This window comes from Mus musculus, chromosome 9 (genome assembly GCF_000001635.26).
Source record: "Mus musculus strain C57BL/6J chromosome 9, GRCm38.p6 C57BL/6J".
In the NCBI taxonomy this organism is placed as follows: domain Eukaryota; kingdom Metazoa; phylum Chordata; class Mammalia; order Rodentia; family Muridae; genus Mus; species Mus musculus.
Genome location: NC_000075.6, coordinates 109321622 through 109342420, shown reverse-complemented (window position 1 = coordinate 109342420; position 20799 = coordinate 109321622). Strand labels below are relative to the sequence as shown.

General features: G+C 42.5%; 1 protein-coding gene across 3 annotated transcripts; it reads left to right on the top strand.

The window, feature by feature from the left end:
- The first annotated feature begins 2761 nt into the window (after positions 1 to 2761).
- Fbxw28 (F-box and WD-40 domain protein 28) lies at positions 2762 to 19627 on the top strand. Of its 3 annotated transcripts, none has more exons than NM_001177419.1 (10): positions 2762 to 2888; positions 3634 to 3671; positions 3862 to 4025; positions 5035 to 5150; positions 11453 to 11665; positions 12988 to 13146; positions 14023 to 14233; positions 15710 to 15888; positions 16175 to 16299; positions 19190 to 19535. In NM_001177419.1, exons 1-10 carry the CDS (start codon positions 2799 to 2801, stop codon positions 19254 to 19256), a joined length of 1362 nt encoding a protein of 453 aa, NP_001170890.1. In that variant the 5' UTR covers positions 2762 to 2798; the 3' UTR covers positions 19257 to 19535. The 3 variants fall into 3 exon arrangements, with proteins under 3 accessions (NP_001170890.1, NP_001170891.1, XP_006512274.1); NM_001177420.1 differs by lacking the exon at positions 19190 to 19535 and adding an exon at positions 19023 to 19183; XM_006512211.2 differs by lacking the exon at positions 12988 to 13146 and having other exon boundaries at positions 2767 to 2888; positions 19023 to 19627.
- The last annotated feature ends 1172 nt before the right edge of the window (positions 19628 to 20799 follow it).

The following is a 20799-nucleotide window of genomic DNA, read 5'->3' as shown; positions in this document are numbered from 1 at the left end:
GGCCTTGTATTGCCTATATGTCAAAGCTGTGAATGTCATTTAATATGATAAAATATATGCCAGAGTGGGACTTTGGACATGGCTTATCAATTAAGAGCACATACCACCTCTGTAGAAGACTCCAGTCCTATGCCCAGAATCTCCTGGGACGGCTCACAACTGCCTGCAGCTCTAGCACCAGAAAGATCTGACACCTTGATCTTTGTGTGTACCTGTGCTCAAGTTCACAAACACACACACTCATTCACATAATGAAAAAAAAATCATAGATATTACTGGGTTATCAATCTCAAATGAGTAGCATATCTTAATTTACTCAGATGTGCTCTGACAATATTTACAGGTGACCTGAAAAAAGAAAGACATCCCAGCTGGGTGACGGTGGCAGTGTTTGTCGTTAATCTCAGCACTCTGGAGGTAGAAGCCTCCAGATCTCTGAGGTGGGGGTCATTCTGGCCCACAGAGTGAGTTCTATGACAGCCAGGGCTACACAGAGAAATCGGGTCTAGAAATAAAACAAAACAAAACAAAACAAAACAAAATAAAAGTAATTTCTGCATCATGGGACACACCTTTAATCCCAGCACTCAGCAGCAGGCAGAGGCAGGGTGGATCCCTGGGAGTTCATGTCCAGCCTTGTCTATATAGTGAGCCTAGGTCACCAGAGCTACATAGTGAGACAACAAAGCAGAAATGGATGTTTACCTGGATGAGATCATGATTGGTGGCAGGGACAGATTATGGAGTGAAGCTTCTCAAGTCCAGGGATGCCAGGGCAGCTGCTGGGAACTGGCAGAGACAAGGGGTGGATTGTCTTCTAGTGCCTCTGCAGAGAACAGGGCCCTGACAATGTTAGATAAGCAACGTCTAAGCCTGGGACAGAGAATATTTTTTTCCATCTACCCCATCTCATTTAAACTCATTTGAAATGGGCCTCAGCAAGCTACTGCAACAACTATCTTCAGATCACACCCTGCAGTGAATATCAGAGACTCAGATAATGTTCTTCAACTCATCCCTCTACTGGTCACCTGATGGTTCCTTTCCCAGATGGCCATTATTGAACTACTGGATTAAATAAAAAAAGAAGGAGGTTCTCTTTAGGGGTTGGAGAGACGGGTCAATGGTTAAGAGTACTGCCTGCTTTTCCAGAGGACCTGGGTTTGATTTTTCAGTACCCATGTGGGGACACACAACTGTCTGTAACCTCAGTACCAGGAGGTCAAATGCCCTCTCCTGGCTTCTGCAGGCAAGAAATTTCATGTTTGAGGCTAACCTAAAATCCTCAGTGAATTCTAAGCCAGCTAAGATCATAGGATGATATTCTCGCTCATTCAATCACACACACACACACACACACACACACACACACACACACACGCACATCTTAAATAAGTACGCATTGTAAAAATAATCAGATCTCCAACATGAATGGATAATATCCATTGTTAAGGTGTCTGGGTTAGGAAAACCTCATGTCTGTTATGAGGAGTTACAACAGCTCTGCATTGGAACATCTAAATCGGTCTCTCAGAGAAAGAAGCCAGGGCCATCATCTGGCTCAGCAAAGAGAAAGGTCAAAGCCAGGCATTGTGGCACATATCTTTCATCCCATCACTTGGGAATCAGAAGCAGACAGATCTCTAAGTTTGAGGCCAGGATTATATATCAAAATCCAGGCTAGTCAGTCGGGGTAGATAGTAAGACCTTGTCTCAAAATCAAATAAAGGAAAGAAAAAAAAAAGGAGAAAAAAACTGAGCAATTTAGCACAAGGAGGCCTCTGGCTGCTTTCAGGGGCTGTACACATATATACACACACATTGTGTGTGTGTGCGTGCATACATGCATGTGTCCATGGTGTATGTGTGTGTGTATGTGTAAGTATGCATGCATGCATATGTCCATGCTGTATGTGTGTGTGCACTCTATCATAGTGTTGGGTTCATTGAGTTGTTGTCTTAAAGGACAAAGGATCACAGTTTCCAGGGTCCAGGACATAAGCTCTTCCTGTGGATGCACAGGAGAAGGTAATTTTAGAATGAAAATACATTCTGATTTCTACTTAGTAATATAAACAGCATGAATGAAATCAGCATGACACTTTTACTTTTCTCTTATTAAAACAACAGTAATTTTCCTCTCCTTAGCCTAGACTGGCCTGCAATTCATGTGCAGTACATGTAAAAGTTTATTCACGAGTGTCTATGCCTGTGTATGTGCAGAGAGCAGCAGGAAACATCAGGTGTCCTCTTTGACAGCCACTTTCTACTAGAGAGCTAAGTACACAAGCACATGATCTCAGAGGCTGTGCAGGCACAGAGAGGTGGGTCCTGCTGATCTAACTCAGGTCTCAAAGTGGACATGAACATGGAAACCAAATTCCCTACACCAATAATTTAGAGAAACCTAACGGACTTCACATAAGCAATTGAACCTGTTGAAACTTAGTGTGTTACTCGGGATTTTCTAGAAAGTTCTGAGAAATACACCATCAATCAGGCCACCCCAAATCATGTGCTTTAAGTCTCCACAGTGCCAGGAAGGGGTTGTTGAGCTCTTCTATGCAATGAAAATCACTGTGGAGTGAGTTAAGGTGTGAGCACTCTCAGCTGAGTGCATCTGACTCCAGTGAGAGGGGAAGGGGAGTCAGGCTGAGAGTCTACACAGCTGCAGCTTGCTCCAACCAAAGGCTGATGGCCTGTGGTTGGCAATCCTGTGAAATCTTTGGCCAAGTCTTTAAAATCAGATCAAGCTGGGGAGGAGAAAGGAGAGTCAGTGTGGACTTAGGCCACTGAAGATGGAGATCCATTTACCTAGTGTGCCGATGATGGAAATCCTCTCCTATCTGGATGCCTACAGTTTGCTACAGGCTGCCCAAGTGAACAAGGTAAAAGCTCCTTGGCTGAACTCCTCCATTCGGTGCACCCAACATGAGGCCCTTTGACCTTTCCCACTCAGTCTTGCAGTCTTAGATACCCCAGCATCACACTCACACAGTCTGCCTTCATTCTTTCCTCCATCCTTCCTTTCTTCTTTCCCTCCCTAAAATTAACTTATTCAGACCTGTCTACTAAGCTCTGACACATTAGTGTCTTGGAGATTCAGCTGCTTCTCTTGACCAACAGTACCATCCTTCAGAATAGCAAACAGACATATCTAGTGCTTATGGGTTAGTGTTATCCACTATGAAGACCTCAAATCTGGTTAGTTGAGGTAGGATTAGTGGCACATGTCTGTAATTAAAGCACTTGTGAGGTGGAAGCAAGAAGATCAGGAGTTTGGGTCAAGCTCAACCACATGAATTGAATACCAGCCCAGTTGACTAGACAACCTGTATCAGAGCCATAACAGTGATAACAAAATTCTACTAAATGAATGGAACAGGCTACCCTGTGGAGATGTCTTGCTAATATGTGACATCCTTGATATTCCTTGTCAGACCTTTGGAGACTGGCCCTCCTTCCTCTGAGCCCTCACAAGGTGACTTGTGTTTGCTGGGGTAGGTCTCTCCAGGCTGGCTCAGCCTGGAGAGCTAGGACTGTTTGATTAACCTGTATAGGCCCAGCCCAGAACAAATTGAGAACAGGAGAGGGAGGCAGTTGTTGGTTTAAGGATTCTTTTCTCTCCCATAGAACTGGAATGAACTTGCAAGCAGTGATGTCCTGTGGAGGTAAGGAGAGGGGCAGGGTGGGATGGGAAGAGGGGACAAGATGGGGCTAAGAGGGAAGAAGAGGCCTTCTGATTCTGGACATGGACCAGTGATGTGTGAGGATGGTTAGTGAATGCATGCATACAGTAATTGTGGTTCTAAGGTGAGGTGACTTGGGTCAGCCTGATGGGTTTGCAACTGTGAATTGCAGGAAGTTGTGTCAGAAGAGATGGCTCTACTGTTACATGTTCACCCTACCGCTCCATGGCTTAGAGACATGGAAGCAGTTCTTCTTTGACAAAACATGGCAAGAACACGCCAAGACCCGGGCAAAGCCAGAAGATTTCACTTACAAGGAATTTCCTGTGGAGTTTGGTATGAGCTTGGGTACTCTAGAAGAGACACCCACTTGGTTTTTCCCAGTCTGTGCAGTCCTACATTCTCATTTAATAAGAGGAAGGGAAATGTAGTTTAACAGGATGGGGCTGTTGTAGTAATCTACCTTGGAACCAATCTGTAATCTACTGACTGGTTGCTCAATATCTTAAAACCAGTCCTATCGTTCCCTTTACCTGAAGGCTTCATACCCTTCCCAGATTCTAGAGAGAATTTATTGGGGAAATTACCAAATAGGCTTTAGTATTTAATTTTTTCAAATCCTTCCTCAAACAGTTTCCTGATGTAGAGATGACTTGAAATTTTTTACATTTATTTTTAGTGTCTCTGTATGTGAGGTGTGTACATGGCACAGTGTTTCTGTGTCACAAGACAACTCCATTCTCCTGAAGGTGTGAATTTTATCTTTTCTGTTTCTTTTGAGATAAGGTCTCACTCACTACATAGCTGTGGCGAGCCTGGAACTTTATCTGTAGACTAGGCTGGCCTGAAATATAAAGATCTGCTCCTTAAATTCATGAGACTTGAATATCTCCACACCTGATACCTCTCTCTCTCTCTCTCTCTCTCTCTCTCTCTTTCTCTCTCTCTCTTTCTCTCTCTCTCTCTTTCTCTCTGATGTACCCGCATGGTGAGCTCAAACCCTTTCATGTAACAAATACGAATGACCTTGAACTTTGGATCCTTCTGCCTCCAAATGAGTTCCAGTTTATGGTTTATAGGCCTCTAGGAACTGAACCTAGAACTCTACGCAGAAGTTACAGCCCCAGGCCCCAGTACCCATTTTGTATCTATAGAAACAGACCAAAGAATGAATGTATCTGAACCAATGACCAGCCTACAGTGTGCATGGCTGCCTCTTTCTTCATCTTTTCCACAGCTGTTATCCATGCCTACTTCGTGGCAGAGGGAAGGGAAATGTACCTCCTTCAGTTAGAGTTGTCCCTCAACTGTCTTGTGTCCACATATTGTTGGGGTTTCCTTGCAGAATTTCGGGCACATCCATGGTATATCTCAAGGCATGGCTTAACAAGAAATGGACAAGAAAAGTCTGCTGTCTGTATGACTTCCATGAACAGGATTTCTACCTGGGATATTCATGAGGTGAGTCTGGCTGACAAGTAGTAAAAGTTACACTCATATAAATACTAATTTCATGTTTTTGTTGTTGAGGATGATGAGACAGGATCCCCCTGTACAGACCTGGCTGTCCCGGAAGTCCCCATACAGATCCATCTACCTTGGCTTCCCATGTGCTTGGGTCACAGTGTTGCAACACCACACCTGATTTTTCCCTCTTACTTCCTTTTTTCTTTATTTTTAGAATGAATTGTTTTATATGTATGAGTGTTTTCAGGGGATATATGTATGTGTAATCCATGTGTGTCTGCTGCCTGTAGAGGTCAAAGAGGGTGCCATGTCCCTTAAAAACTGTAAATGCAGATGATGGTAAGCTATGGACACTGGGCCTGTGGGCACTGAACTCCAGTCCTCTGCTTAGCCACCTGTGCAGGGCTTGTCAGTGTTCAAAAGTTTTGATCATAGAGTTTGTTCTCATTCAAAGTTGGATTTACTCCTTAGTATTCTTTTTTTTTTTTGAGATATAGTTTTGATTATATATTTGTGTGTTCCTGTGTTAGTTTATGGGTGGTGCCAGCTGGCAAAGGCCAGAGTCTGTCAGATGTTGTGTAGGCTTTGGGGACAAGATGGGGATGTCTTGCTAATATGGACACTAGGGTCCTCTGCAAGAGCATTAATTGTTCTGTACTGCTGAACCATCAAGGTTTGTTTGTTCTTTTTCTGGTTTGGAACAGGGTATCACTTTGTAAGAGCCTTGAAGGAAACTTGCTCTGAAGACCTGGCTGGCCTTGAATTCTGAGATCTGCTACCTTCTGCCTGCTCGGATCAAAAGAGCATACCATGCCCAGCAGGCCCCTTCAGGGTGGTGTTCCAGGCTGCTGTGAATGGGAAGGCTTTCCTGATCCTTCTTCACTTTGTTTAGTGCTGCATGGGAAGGGCACTGATTTTTTTTCTGTGTTATTTCTGTAAGCTGCCAATTTGCTGGGAATTTATCAGTTCTCAGAGTTTTCCAGAGGAGTCATAGGGTCTCAAAGTACAGCCTCATAGTGTCTGCAAATGAAGAAACTCTGGCTTCTCTTTCCTATTGGCTTCCCTTTTGTTTGTTTCTCTTGTTTTATTGTTCTAGCTAAAACAATACCATAATAACTGTGAGTAGAAAGTGTGAATATAATTATCTTGTTACTGACTTTTCTGGAAATGCTTTGATTTTTTTTTCATGCTCGTTGTTGGAGGAACAGCGAAGAAACTGTAGATATTACTGCTCAATGACATGATAAAGGTTTTTTTTATACATATGAGAGAATGGCCAGAGACTCCTAGAACAGTCCAGGGTAGACAGAGAAAGAAGTAGACTGTGTTGTATTCTTTAAAAGACTAGGATATGTTTTGTAGAGCAAAGTATAGTGAGGTGGGAGGTGTTACTCAGCAGGCAGACCCATGCTGAGGCATCCCTTCCCCTGAGGTAGGAGACATACAATGTGTATAGTGCAGAATAGAATTTATGTAGGTTCTGTGAAGCAGAGTTGAGAAAGGAGTAGACCCAGAGAAAGCTGGAGAGGGAGAAATGGAAGAGGGGAGAGAGGGGAGGCAGGTCAGCAATAGTAGAGAGGGAGAGGGAAGGGGGAAGGGGGAAGGGAAAAGAGGGGAAAATGGGTTAAGGAGAGAAAAGAATCAGAAGGGACAGAGAGAGCAAAAAGGGGTCAAAAAGCTCAGTTTATTGCAAGCCAGGCCTACCTGGTTGTTGCACAGTAACTGTTGGCTGGAGCTCTGAAGAAATGCTAACATGCCTCCATTTTCATTTAATTTTAAAAAGGAGAAACTAGAAAGAGGCAAAGGTGAATCAGGAATAGGGTCATTGTGATCTTTAGTTGTTTCCAGCTAACTTTGGTTCTACATGTCTGGAAAAACTAAGAAAATTGGAATGGGGTGTTGGTCCAGTCTTAGGAAAGTCTCTTGTTTCCTCAATGTGCAGGATCTGTGGTACCATCTGTTGGTAGGAAGGAGCAGGTCCAGTAGAAGTATCTGTGTCTGTGAGAGCAGGCGATGATGCATCTCTGGGTTGCTTCTCTGGAGCTGTCCTGGATGTAGATTTTGTGTAAACACCTGGATATAGCAAGTTACTGCAACACGTATGTATATTTGAGAAAGAGAATAAAGTCAAGTGCTTTTGGGAGAAAAAGAAATGATGTTAGGTGTACATAAGAAATCCTTAGACCTTGGTTGTTGGGGTGAAGGGAGTCCCAATCCCAGGGAACAGATTAATCCCACCCTCTGGAACATGCAACAGGTAGGAACTTAGGCCATTGATTGGCAGGTGTACTTATCTAGATTGAGTCTGTTTGGTCCATAGGAGGTGGATCTTAGTGGAGTTCAGGGAGCTCATAACTTTACAAAAGAGATAAATCTATTAACAGCATGAACACATTTTAAGAAAAGAGTTTATGGAAATATTTAATAAAAAGGGGGGAAAAAGAAGAGTTTAAGAAAGACAAAAACCTTTTGTGGAGCAAAAGGAGCAACAGTGTATATTTCCTTCTATCTGAAAGACCAAATAAATATATATATATGTGTGTGTGTATATATATATATATATATTTAGCAGCATGAGAGATATTTTAACTTCACATTTAAAAGACAAAAGAAACTTTAAAATTTGACGATGTGGATATTATAGTTGATAATATAGTTTACTATGAGAAACACATAATTCTATAATTAACAGTGACTGAGAATAGTACTCCATGTGTAAATATAGCACATTTTCTGTATCCATTTCTCTTTTGAGGGACATCGGGGTTGTGTCTAGCTCCTGGCTATTATAAATAAGGCTTCTATGAAATAGTGGAGCATATGTCATAATTACATTTGGGAGCATATTCTGGCTATATGCCCAGGAGTGATATAGCTGGGTCCTCAGGTGGTACTATGTCCAATTTTCTGAGGAACCACCAGACTGATTTCCAGAGTGGTTGTACCAGCTTGCGATCCCACAAACAATGGAGGAGGAGTGTTCCTCTTTCTCCACATACTCTCCAACATCTACTGTCACCTGAGTTTTTGATCTTAGCCATAATGCCTGCAGTGAGGTGGAATCTCAAGGTCATTTTGATTTATATTTCCCTGATGACTAAGGATACTGAACAGTTCTTTAGGTGTTTCTGAGAACTTCGAGTTTTCTCAGTAAAGAATTCTCTGTTTAACTCTGTTCCACATTTTTAATAGGGTTATTTCATTCTCTGGAGTCTAACTTCTTGAGTTCCTTGTATATATTGGATATTAGCCTTCTATTGGATGTAGGATTAGTAAAGATCTTTTCACAATCTGTTGGTTGCTGGTTTATGCTATTAACAGTGTCATTTGCCTTACAATTGCTTTGCAATTTTATGAGATCCCATTTGTCGATTCTTGATCATAGAGCATAAGACATTGGTGTTCTGTTCAAGAACTTTTCCCCTGTGCCTAAGTGTTCGAGACTTTCCCCACTTTCTCTTCTATTAGATTCAGTGTATCTGGTTTTATGTGGAGGTCCTTGATCCACTTGGACTTGAGCTTTACAAGAAGTTAAGAATGGATCAATTTTCATTCTTCTACATGTTGATTGCCAGTTGAAACAGCACCATTTGTTGAAAATCTATTGTATTTTTCCACGGGCTGGTTTTAGCTCCTTTGTCAAAGACCAAGTGACCATAGTTATGTGTGTTCATTTCTGGGTCATCAATTCTATTCCATTGGTCTACCTTCCTGACATTGTTTCAATACCATGCAGATGCCATGAGCATAGTTTGCCTGGAACCTTCCTGGGCTGAGTGTCTTAGGGGAAGAAACAGGGCTAGAGATGTGGTAGCATTGTTGACCTGGCTGCAGCACAGCTGTGTAGGTAGATATAATCTCTGTTCTCTATGGTTTTGTTAGTGCTAGGGGCCCATATGATGACCTGGGAGAGGGATGGTGGGGACCCTAACACCAGTGGGAAAGAACACAGGACTGGCCATGTCTGTAGTTCTTGAGGACATTACTCCTGGCTTGTCTCAGCGTTATGACACCAGATTCCCACTGTGCAGTCCCTGCTAGTTTATGCAAGAGATTTTTCTCTTGTGTACTCTGACTCATGAGATGGCCAGCTGCTGAGCCATTGGTAGAGAAATGCTGAAACCTCAATGTGTTTCTTGATTATCATTCGTTCTCTCAACTATTTTCTATTTTAATAGGTAACAGAGCCTAATGCAATGAACATTAATCCATTCTTGAGGTTGCTTGGCTCTGTTTGTCTGGGAGAAGGTCTTACCCTATAGTGCTAGCTAGCCTGGAACTATGTAGGCCAGGCTAGCCTCCAACTCAACAGATCTGCCTGCCTCTGCCTCCTAAGTGCTGGAACTAATGTGGTGGCCCAACATACCCAGCAAAGGGGTTTTTATGTTGTTATGGTCTCAATGTTTAGAAACATTTTATCCTACAGCACACTGGAAATGTAACACAATGAACATGATGATATTGGGGTTGGAGGTTTTGGAGTTTTTGTTTTTAGTTTGGTTTAGGTTTTGGCAGGTGGATGGGAGGAGGCTGTTTAGGATGATATCAGACTATCCTAGAGTTCAGGCTGACCATGGACTCATGGGGACCCTCCTACCTCTGCCTCCTAAGTGCTAGGCAGGATCCAGTGGTTCATTATCATCCTACCTGGCAGAGGGAGCCAGGAGTGTAGTGCGACCTCAGCCATGTGAGACTGAGTCATGTCTGTATGGTAATGAGGCCTTCAGGAGGTTGCCTTTCAAAGGAGTCAAAAGTGCAAGTCACATTTTAGTGATAGATTCTTCAAAGAAGAGACTGCATGTGGAGGGAAGGAGAGGTTATTAATAATTTTCATGCAAATGGAGCTAGGGCTTAGAAATAACTATATTGATTGCTACATATAGTATTTTACTAAAGTTAATTATTCTTTTGGCTTTTGTCATTGATGCTGCTGCTAGTGGAGTGTGTGTGTATCTGTGTATATTTGTGTGTATATGTGTGTGTGATTTATTTTTTAAAAAAAGAGTTATTTATTTTATTTGCTCTATCTACATGTACACTTGCATGCCCAAAAATTGCATCAGATCTCAGTATAGATGGTTGTGAGCCACCATGTGGTTCCTAGAATTAAATTCAGGACCTCTGAAAGAGCAGAAACTGCTCTTAACCACAGAGCCTTCTCTCCTGCCCCGTAATTATTTTTTTTTAACCTAAAGGAAATCCTGGAAGAGGACCTGTTTTTCTCATATGCCATGATTATTGCATTGATGATACAATAATCAGTTTTGAATTGATTCATTGGGAAAAGGTTTGTTTCATTTGTTGTAAAACTAAATACTGCCAGAAGTGGTAAGCCAGGTCTTTAACTCCAGCACTCAGGAGGTAGAGGCAGGCAAGTTTGAATCCTGCCTGGTTTCTAGAGAGAGTTTCAGGAGAGCCAGAGTATAGAGTGTCCCTGTCTCAAAAAACAAAAAACAAAAACAAACCAAAAACAAAAACACACCCATCCCCACTAGAATTGATGAGAGGCCCATGCTCCCTGCTGCACTGTAGTAAAAGGTGAACTGGCTCTGAGCACGGGGCTGCTGAATGTTCTTCATGTGTGTTTGTGGGAGTTGGTTCTCCACTTCCGTGTGGTTCCTGGGGATTGAACTCCTGTCATCAGGTTTAGTGGGAGGTGCACTTCCCTGCTGAGCCATCTTGGCAGCCATGTCCTACTCCCTGGTCTGTATAGTAAGTGTGTGCTCCCCTCTGAGCATAATGCATGTGTCCCATTTCCCTGTCCAATCCTGCCACAAATAATATAGATGTTTGATTTTCTTCTTTGTGTTTCTCTTTCTTTTCATGTACAAAGTTATTCTGACTGCATGTATTTGCATGTGAGGGATTCAGACCTCCTGGAAGTGGAATTACAGACAGTTGTGAACTGCACTGGGTGTTTAGGGAATTGTACCAAGCTCCTTTTGTTAAGAACAGCTGGTGGTCTTAACTGCTGAGCCATCTCTGCAGCCCTGTGTTTATTTACTTTTATTTACTTATTTTTGAGATAGTCTTGTAATACTAGTCCCAACTGGCCTGCACCTTGACATTGTAGACCAGATTGGCCTCAAGATACTAATGACTTTCCTGCCTCTACCTCCCAAGACTGGGATTCTAGATCTATGCTACCATGTCCAGTGAGGGTTGCTTAGAAATTGCATATTCTTTTCTTGTAAGTAAGAAGGGATTCCAGTCTGGACAAGGTTTCCAAATGAACCTGGTGTGTGAAAGCAGTTAAACTAGAGGTGCTCAGACATGATGATGCTCTTGTTCTCCAGGGTGCTATGACCTGGGAAAGTCCAAAACAGCCCTCCTATATCGTATGGATGACTACCCTCCCTGAGATGCAAATTGCAGTCACTATAGATATGCAATCAACTATCAAACTGTGGGACTGCCACAACAAGGAAGTTCTGGCGTCGAAAACGGGCCTGTTCTTTGGCTGTAAATTACTGCAATCTGAATTTACTAAGGATGGCCCGATTGTCTTGGTAAGTGACAAGCACTCCACCACCACTACCACGGAGTATGGAATAGATACACAGAAAAAAAAAAAAACACTTGCCAATTTGAGGTCCCACTACTGTCAAATCTCAACTTTCCATCTTGGAGTCTCTGTGAACACTCAGAGTCAAACACAATATATCATAACTATGACCATCGCTTAGCCTTTGACATATTAAAATTCTTTCCTGGCATCTGGGAGAGGCAGCTCAGTGGGTAGCAGTGTTTGCTGTGCAAGCGTGAAGATCCAAGTTCAAATCCCTGACACTCAAATAAAAAGTGGGATGTGGCTAAATGTGCCTGTAACCTCACTGTTGTTGGGGATGAAAACACAAGGGTCACTGGGACTAGATGGCTGCTAGCCAAGACAACCTAGCTCCAGTTACAATAGGAGATTCTTTCAGGAAATCAGAAGAGGGGTGGTCTAACAGGGTACCTGGCAGCCTTCTCTGGTTTCCATCTATATCCCAGTATATAATCTTCATACACATGCTTAAGCATAGAAATAACAAGCACAAGAACACACACACTTTTTCTAAGTGATTTTATATCTTCTTGTCTTTGAAATGTTTTTTACTCCTGAATCCATGAATTTGGTTAGAGACAGTAGAGAAAAATGTGAATTTTATCACATATACAGAAAATGGATAATGCTGATGGCCCAGTGAGTCATGGGGAAGAGTGTTTTAGGGTAGAAAATCTTGACACACCCTACCTCATGAGTTTAAGACAGAGTATAATGATATAACCTGGCTGGCCTAGAACTCATGGGTAGACTAGAGTAGTTTAACTCTCAGAGATCAGATGGCCTCTGCCCTCAGAGTGTTGGGATTTAAGACATATGCTAGCATGGCCTACAAAAGGATCTTTAAAAATAAATCCTGCAGGGCATGGTGGTACATGTCACAGAGGCAGATGATTCTCTTGCATTTGAGGCCAGCCTGGTCTACAGAGTAAGTTACAGGATAGCCAGTGCTACATAGAGAAATCCTTTCTCACAAAATTCAAAAGGGAAAAACAATTATTTTGTGTGTGAATATTTTACCTGCAAATCTCTCTCTCTCTCTCTCTCTCTCTCTCTCTCTCTCACACACACACACACACACACAGTTACCTACTGAGTCATCCCCCAGGTCTAGAGAGCCTTATTGCATCGGATCAGCGTAGACACTCTGTAAGGCAGGCTGGTTACAGCTCTGGGTCTCATTACTGGACTTGGAGACACAGTGATGAATCTCAGAGCAGATAACATTGCTTCCTCCATACTTAACCTTTCCCCACTGACCAGGTGCTGCTGCTCTGATTTCAGGTAGGTGATGCCTGTGGTAATCTCTACATCTTTAGGATTCCTGACTTACACCTCATTTCCAAGGTGAATGTATTCCCATACAGTATTGATGAACTCTACTTCTCTCCTCAGAAGAAATGGGTCTTTCTGATAGGGCACCGCCTAAATGACTTGACAAAGGTAGGTGTGTTCTAGCATCTCCAGGGTGAAGGTGGCAGACAGTGGGAAATTCCAGTCCTCAGGGAGGTCTGGGCAAACCACTCCTCCTCTCCTAAGCCCTATCATAAGAAAAGCCAACCTACAGCCAGGAAAGAGTAATGTGCTTGATAGCAGTCATGTGACCAGTCACAATGGCAAATGTCTGTTAGTGAAGTGTCATTGAAATGTGGCTTAGCTAAAGAATAAATGCAGGTGAAATAACAGTCACCAGGCACCTTTGCTGGATAGAAAGCAATTTTCAATCACTGGCCTACATGCTCACCAGCGACTGATGCATTTCAGATAAGTGCTACCATTCCCAATGCTTTATATACTGCTTTCTCTCTTAACTGCCAGCTCTCTGGTGCCTGGTTGTTAGGTACTGGGAGAGCAATGGTCTGTTCACAGGTCAAGTACTCCTGAGGGCCCTTGCATATTTATTTAGTTTTATACATTGATATACATTCAAAGAAGCCTGTGTTACAGTATGACAGTCTAAATGCCTCACTTTAAAAAAAAAAAAAAAAAAAAGTCTAGAACAACCCTGGACTGATCCTCTGCACAGGAAAATGTATTTAACCAAGCTCTACCAGATATATCCATTGGGGTAGGATGACCTAGGGACCTTATGACCTGGGTCAGGGACTCCATTCTGTCTCTGAATGTGATGGGAGGGGCAGGAAGAGGCTGAGTTTTTCTGACCCTTAGTGGGAGCAATGACTGTTCCTCCCTGTCCTGGGTGAAGAACAGATGCAACCACTCTTGGGTTTATTTTGAAAGCCACTTGTCTTGAGTGTGCCTGTGCCAGGCTGCAGAGATTTACTCTTCATTGACTCCCCTGGGCAATTCTCTCTGCAGGTGTTTTACATGAGCAGCTTACTGAGGCCATCAGAATTCTCTGCCCCTGTGTCTACCGTTCTCAAAGTTCCAGTAATCCGAAAAGTCTTCTGGACCCCAAGAAGGGAAGACAGGATAACCCTGATGTCCTTAATTTTACCCAAAAACATCACAAAATTTGACACATTTGATATGAAGTTGGAAGGGATCGGGAACAAAGTAACTATTCAAGGTAAACCTTAGAAAGTTCTCAATCCAGACATGATGGCATACGCCCCAAAATCAGGAGACTGAGTCAGGAAATCTTCATAGAGGCTGCTGTCTCACAAACAAAACAGATGGAGCTGAGAAGATGTTTTAGCATGTGCACATGCATACACACACACACACAGATGTGCACATACATACATACATACATGCACACAGATGTGTGCATACATACACACACACGCAAACACACACACACAGAGATTTGTACATAAACACACACACTGAAGTAAAAAAATTAAAATAAGGGCCAAGAATTTGCAGTGCACACCTTAAATCCCAACATTCAGTAAGAGAAACAAGTAGAATTCTCCAGTTTCCAGGTCAGCCAGATCTATGCAGTGAGTACCAGGTTAGCTATGGGTGCATAGTGAGACCTTGTCTCAAAAGCAAAAACCCCAAATGACAAGAAACAATAACTATATTATGGGGTGGCAAAATGTTTAGGACAGTGGTTCTCTACGTATAAGTTGTGAACCCTATGGCAAATTTCTATTCTCAAAAAAATACTTAACTCACAAATCTTAACAGTAACAAACTTACCATTATGAAGTAGCAAAGAAAGTACCTCTGTGGTAGGGCAGACCCCCCTCCCCACACTGCCACATGAGAACTGTATTACAATTCAGTAGGAAGCACTGGTAAGGTTGAGAAGCGCTGGCTTAGAGGATAGATACACTTACCTACGGAGCCCAACAACCTAGTTCAATTCCTGGGGTACCACAGGATGGAGGAGAGATCCAAATCCCTCAAGTTGTCCCCTGACCCTCACATGTGTGCTTCTGGCATGAATACCTACACAAACATAATAATGTAAAAACAATTTGTAAAAGAAATCCCCATTTCTCCTGTGTCTCCCACAAGTGCTCAGAGTAAGCTATAAATGCTTGTCATTGTTTTGCATTTTTAGTCTTTGAAGACAGGGTTTCTCTGTGCAACCAAGGCTAACCTGGAATTTGTTCTGTAGACTAGACTGTCCTCAAACTTGGAGATCCACTGGACTATACCTGATTGTGGATAACATTACGACAATTCTCTACATGATGTTTTTATGAAGGGAGAAGGAGGCTCCTTGTCCAGATGTGAACTTGTGCCTGTTTGATGGTCACTACAATAGCAATCTACAGTTTACTCAGGGAGACTTCCATTTCTGTCATGCACTAGGGACTGGGTTCTACTATTCTTTCCCAGTACAGTTGTCTTTACAATGTTTAAGCTACTGACTGTCCACACCATCCCTGTGTCATAGCCTGTCTTTCCATGTCCAAGGACATGGACTTCACAGAACCTGAACTTGACAGACCAATGGACTGTTTTTCATTGTCTAGTTCAGACTAGCATGCCATGGAAAAAGGGATAAGCTTTTCAGTAAGCATGAAGGATATTGCTCTTACTTAAATGAAAAAAAAAATGCCTCTGTATTTCTGTTTGTTTGGTACAGGATATTTGACAGCCAGCTTCTCGCTGGCAGAAGATGAGGGGAGACCAGACTATTTTGGAGTCAGTGATAAGGACGTGATTGTTTGTTCAACTAGATTCTCTCTCTTGCTCTTTGACATAAATGGTCTCCGTCTGCAGACATTTCACTACTGCCCAGAAGAGATCTGGAGACTATGGGTGGTATGTTTGGAATGTTTTCCACACAGTGGGGCTTTAAAAAAATAGATTTACATTTTTTAAACTTCATACTGTTGGGGTGTGCACGTATGCATTTGTCTGTGTGTGAGCACTTGCAGAGTTCACAGGCAGACTTTCTGGTGTCAGTCTCTTTCGTTATCCCTTTACATGGGCTCAGAGCACCAGGCTTGCTCAGCAAGTGCCTTTACCTGATGAGCCATCTGCTAGGCCCTCTCCCTTTTTATCTGATATTGACTGCAGCCTACTCACATTTGGATGTTCTTTGAAGGACCCTGTTCATGTCATTGTCACCTGTGATGCTGGCTCTTTGGATATATATGCATGGGAGAAGAGAAGCCTGCTACTAAGGAAGTGTTATCGACTACGAAATAGGAATTATCAGCAAATGTCTGGGTAAGCTCTGCTTCTTGACTTACACTGGAAACTAGTTTTAAAACATTTCTGGGGCTGGATAGTTGGTTCAGCAGTAAGGAGCTTGACTGCTCTTCTGGAAGACTTGGGTTCAATCTCCAGCATCACATGGCAGCTCACACTGTCTATAACTCCAGTTCCAGGGCATTGGACAGAAACCTTCACACAAATGTATTGAAAGCAATGTTAAACATATTAAAGAGTTCTATATAAAAAATGCATTGTTAAAAGAAAGTAGAACTTTCTGTGAAAAGATAGGACTAAATTTATGATCTCCAGCATCACACAGAACAGACAATGGGCTGTAAATGTATAATATGTAAATAGTAGAGTCAGGAGGGCCCAGAAGTTTAAGGTCATCTTCTGCTATTTAGCAAGTTTAGCAGCCAGATTGAGTTCATTGCAAAATCATCACACACACACACACACACACACACACACACACACACACACACACACAGGAACTGGCTAAGCACAACACACACCTTTAATCCCAGCAGTAAGGTGGCAGTCAAGTTGCTATCTTGTCAGTTTAAGGCCAGCCTGGTCTACATACTGAGTCCCAGGACAGCCAGGGCTATAGAGCAAGATTATATATTAGAAAAGAAGGAAGGGAGGGAAGAGAAAGAACAGCTAGTTCTGGGAACGCAGCACATAAGTTGTTAAGGGTCTCGGGCCCACAGTAGAAATGCAGGGACCGTATCCTCATATCTTGTGTTTAATGGCAGCATGGGTTCTCCTGAGTGCGACCCCCTCTTGGGGTCCTTCATTAGTGAGCTGTCATCATCTCCATTTGGCTATCTTCCTTTGACTTTTACTTGCCTTCATCGAAATTCTTTTCAGTGGTCATGGTGTGGTGTTACAGTCCCCAAACCCTGCACTCAGGCTGCTGAACCAAAAGTTGATTGCCAGTTTGCAAGACACCTTTAACCCATCTCCTCCCAAAAAACGTAAAAGAAAAAATGAGTCCCCCCACCTTATGGATTTCTCTGTGTAAACTCTAAATGCTATGTAGTTAAGGCTGGCCTAAAAGTTTATGTATCCAGGGCTTGCCTTGAATCCTGAAACTTCTCCCTCTCACTCAGTCTCAGATTTTTAAATTGGTATTAGTTTCTTCTCCTTCAGGATTTGGAAAGGGCTCTACAATGTCCTTCTGGCTTCTATGATGTGCTGAAACATCCCTTGTCATTGGGGTCTGTCAGTCTATAGGTGATCAGGTGGAATGTCCCTCTGATTTCACATTTCTTCTTTAATTATTAGAAACTTGTTCTTTTGAATCTAGTGTCAGTGGTTGGACCTTAATGTATTTGGTCTTGACCTGCTTTTGACTCTCTGTAGACTTACCAGTTTGGGGAAGGTGCTTTGTCGTTCTTGTGCTTGGGGAGTGAATCCTGGGTCTTCCACATGTAAAGGATGAACTCTGATAAAGAACTTTACCCCCAAATTTCAGGGAGTTTTGCTGTGTCTGCCACATCCCAGGTGGAGAGAGGTAGGGGCGCCATTTATACCATTTATACCATCTGCAAGGTCACGGGCAGAGGCTGTGTCATTGTCCAGGGCAGGCCTTGCACTCATGAGCTTCTGAGTGATCCATTAGAGGTTTATCTCAGTAGTGAAGAACAGAATGATTGACATGAGCCCCACCATCTCCACGCCCCCTAGTGGGGAGGGGATGCATTGCTATATCCACCCTGAGTGGACCAAGTTTAGCAAAGGGAACAGAACTCAACTTTAAAATAAATTTATAAATTAAATCTTTGGTTTTTTTCTGAGACAAGGTAGCCTAGACTAACCTCAAACTCTGTCAATTCCTTGTCCTCAGTTCCTAAGTTGAAGTGATTTATAGGTCTGAAACATCACATCCTGCTGCTCTCTCTTTTCTTAAGCTAGGAAATGTACTGAACAACTGAGAATTGAGAAATGGGGCAGAGGTCTATTGCAGAAGGCTGGGATTGGAACTCATGCTATGAATGATAGTCCTCCTTAGCCAATGTGCACAGTTACTCAAAATTAACCTGAGATGACTCAGCAGTCTAGGCAATGCCACCAAGCCTGAGAAGTTCAGTCTCTGGAACCTATTGGTGAAAGGAGAGAACTGATTCCCACAAGTTATTATCTGCTCACTCAATTCATAGGAGTGTACACATGCACTCAAATTAACTCACACACACACACACACACACAAACACAAACACTCACACATACACATTCAAGCACACATAGCCACACATACCAATGGATGCAAGCATACATGTGTGTGGTCACACATGCACACTCACAGGCATGCACACATAGGCATATACCCATTCAGGTGCACACAGGCACACACATGCTCAAGCACAAACACACAGACACACTCACACAAGTGGACACCTACACACATGACAACTAAGTATATTGTTATTTGTTTATTTTATGTATATAAGTACACTGCAAATGTCTTCAAACACGCCAGAAAAGGTCATCAGATGCCATTACACCTGGTTTTGAGCCAATATGTGGTTGCTGAGAATTGAACTCAGGACCTCTGGAAGAGCAGTCAGTGCTATAAAACACTCCATCTCTCCAGCCCCAAACAAAAAAGTATTTAAAAGTTTTAAACAGATTCAGGACTGTGATGAAAAGACAGTCCTTTAATTATCAGTTGATAAACCTCACTCCCATTTGAGTACTGACATCTTGGTTTTTTTTTTTCCCTTTTGTAGCTACATTATAAAAACATTATGTGACGATATGAGCATAATTTCAGTGGCAAATAATAGTCCCAAGCCCTGCTGTCTGATGGCATATACCTTGAGTGTCTGCTCTTGAAAACTGGGTGTGTTGTGTGTCGTCTTACTCAATGATAATAAAGGTCTATTTCCAAGCACAGGTTGGCGAGTTCAGTGATTCTAAGCAGTGAAGAGGCCAAATTTGGTGGTGAACACCTTTCATCCTGACTCTGGAAGTCAGAAACAGATGGAAGATCTGAATTCTGAGACCAGCCTGGTCTACAGAGCTATTTCCAGGCTAACCAGTTTACATTAAGAGAACCTCTCTTTGAAAGAAAAACTATGGCTAAATGTACACACGCACTTGTGTACACACACACACACACACACACACACACATGCACATTTTGCTGTGACGTCTGTCATTTCATTGCTATAGGGTTGACTCAGATGAGCAGGCCATGTAGCAGTTTATTACTGCAGAAATCTTGTGGCAAATTAAAATTAAAAAAAAAAAAACTTTTTTGCGAGTGTAATATCCCTTCACCAATTCCTCCTTTAAACCTTCCCATATACCTCTCTTCACTGTTGTCTTTTGAATTCTTGACCAATTTTTTTTTCTCAAAACACTTTTGAAATCAAGGGCATGTGGGCTAGAGAGATGGCTTAGTACTGAAGACCACTGGCTGCTCTTCCAGAAGACCTGGGTTCAATTGCTAGCACACGGACAGCAGCTAACATCTGTAACTCCAGTTCCAGGGGATATGGTACACTTCACACAATTGTACATATAGGCAAACTAGCAACACACATAAACTCTTTGAGAGTGAAAGAGAGAGAGAATAACAATTATTAAAAGCCAGGTGGTGGCAGAGCACACCTTTAATCCCACATCGTGGGAGACACAGTCAGCCAGAACTGAGGACAAGCCAGCCTGGTTTACAGAGCCAGTTCCAGTACAGTCATTGCTATGTATGTATATGTATAGAGAGAAACCCTGTCTTGAAAATCCTTAAAATAGAAAATTAAAGTTAATTGAGCTTATGGCTTAAAAGGATTAGAGTCAATAGGGTGGAGTAAAGACATAGAGACAGGAACAGTGAAGAGTGCACATCTTGATCTGCACATAGGAAGCAAAAAGACAACATGGGAATGACAAGTCTTTTAAATATAAAAACCTATCCACAGTGACAGAACACCTCCAACAGAGCCACACCTCCTAATCCTTCCAAAATAGTTCCACCAACTATTGACCAAGCTTATGGGAGTCATTCACGTTCAGATTACTACACATGCACACACATGCAAATCACAAAAATTTATGCAAAGAGAAACCCCATAGCTCAGCCACTTGAGGGACAAACCTAAGGGATCCTCAACAAATGGAGAGCTCAAGGCTAACCTGGATTACATGACACCACCTCTCAAAAGAAAGAAATCCAAGGGACTAGAGACAAGCCTTGAAAGTTAAGGTAAGAGCCGCTTTTACAGAGGACCCAGGTTCAATGGTTCAATTCCCAGCACCCACAGGACAGTTCAAAACTGACAATCCTGTTCCAGAGATCCACAGCCCTCTTTTGGCCTTTGAGGAATCTACATGCTTTTGATACACATTGAGGTAAAGCAAATATATATATATATATATATATATATATATATATATATATACACACACACACACACGTGTGTGTGTGTGTGTGTGTGTGTGTGTGTGTGTGTGTGTGTACATGCAAAAAAAGCTCCCTGACTGACTGACTCTCTAGGAAAGGGA

What these genes read in the sequence shown, in the direction of transcription:
- Fbxw28 (NM_001177420.1), top strand. Translation starts at nt 2,799, where the DNA reads ATGGAGATCCATTTACCTAGTGTGCCGATGATGGAAATCCTCTCCTAT. An exon ending in GAACAAAGTAACTATTCAAG is followed by an intron (nt 14,234 to 15,709) that starts GTAAACCTTAGA and finishes TGTTTGGTACAG; the next exon opens with GATATTTGACAGCCAGCTTC. An exon ending in AATTATCAGCAAATGTCTGG is followed by an intron (nt 16,300 to 19,022) that starts GTAAGCTCTGCT and finishes TCCCTTTTGTAG; the next exon opens with CTACATTATAAAAACATTAT.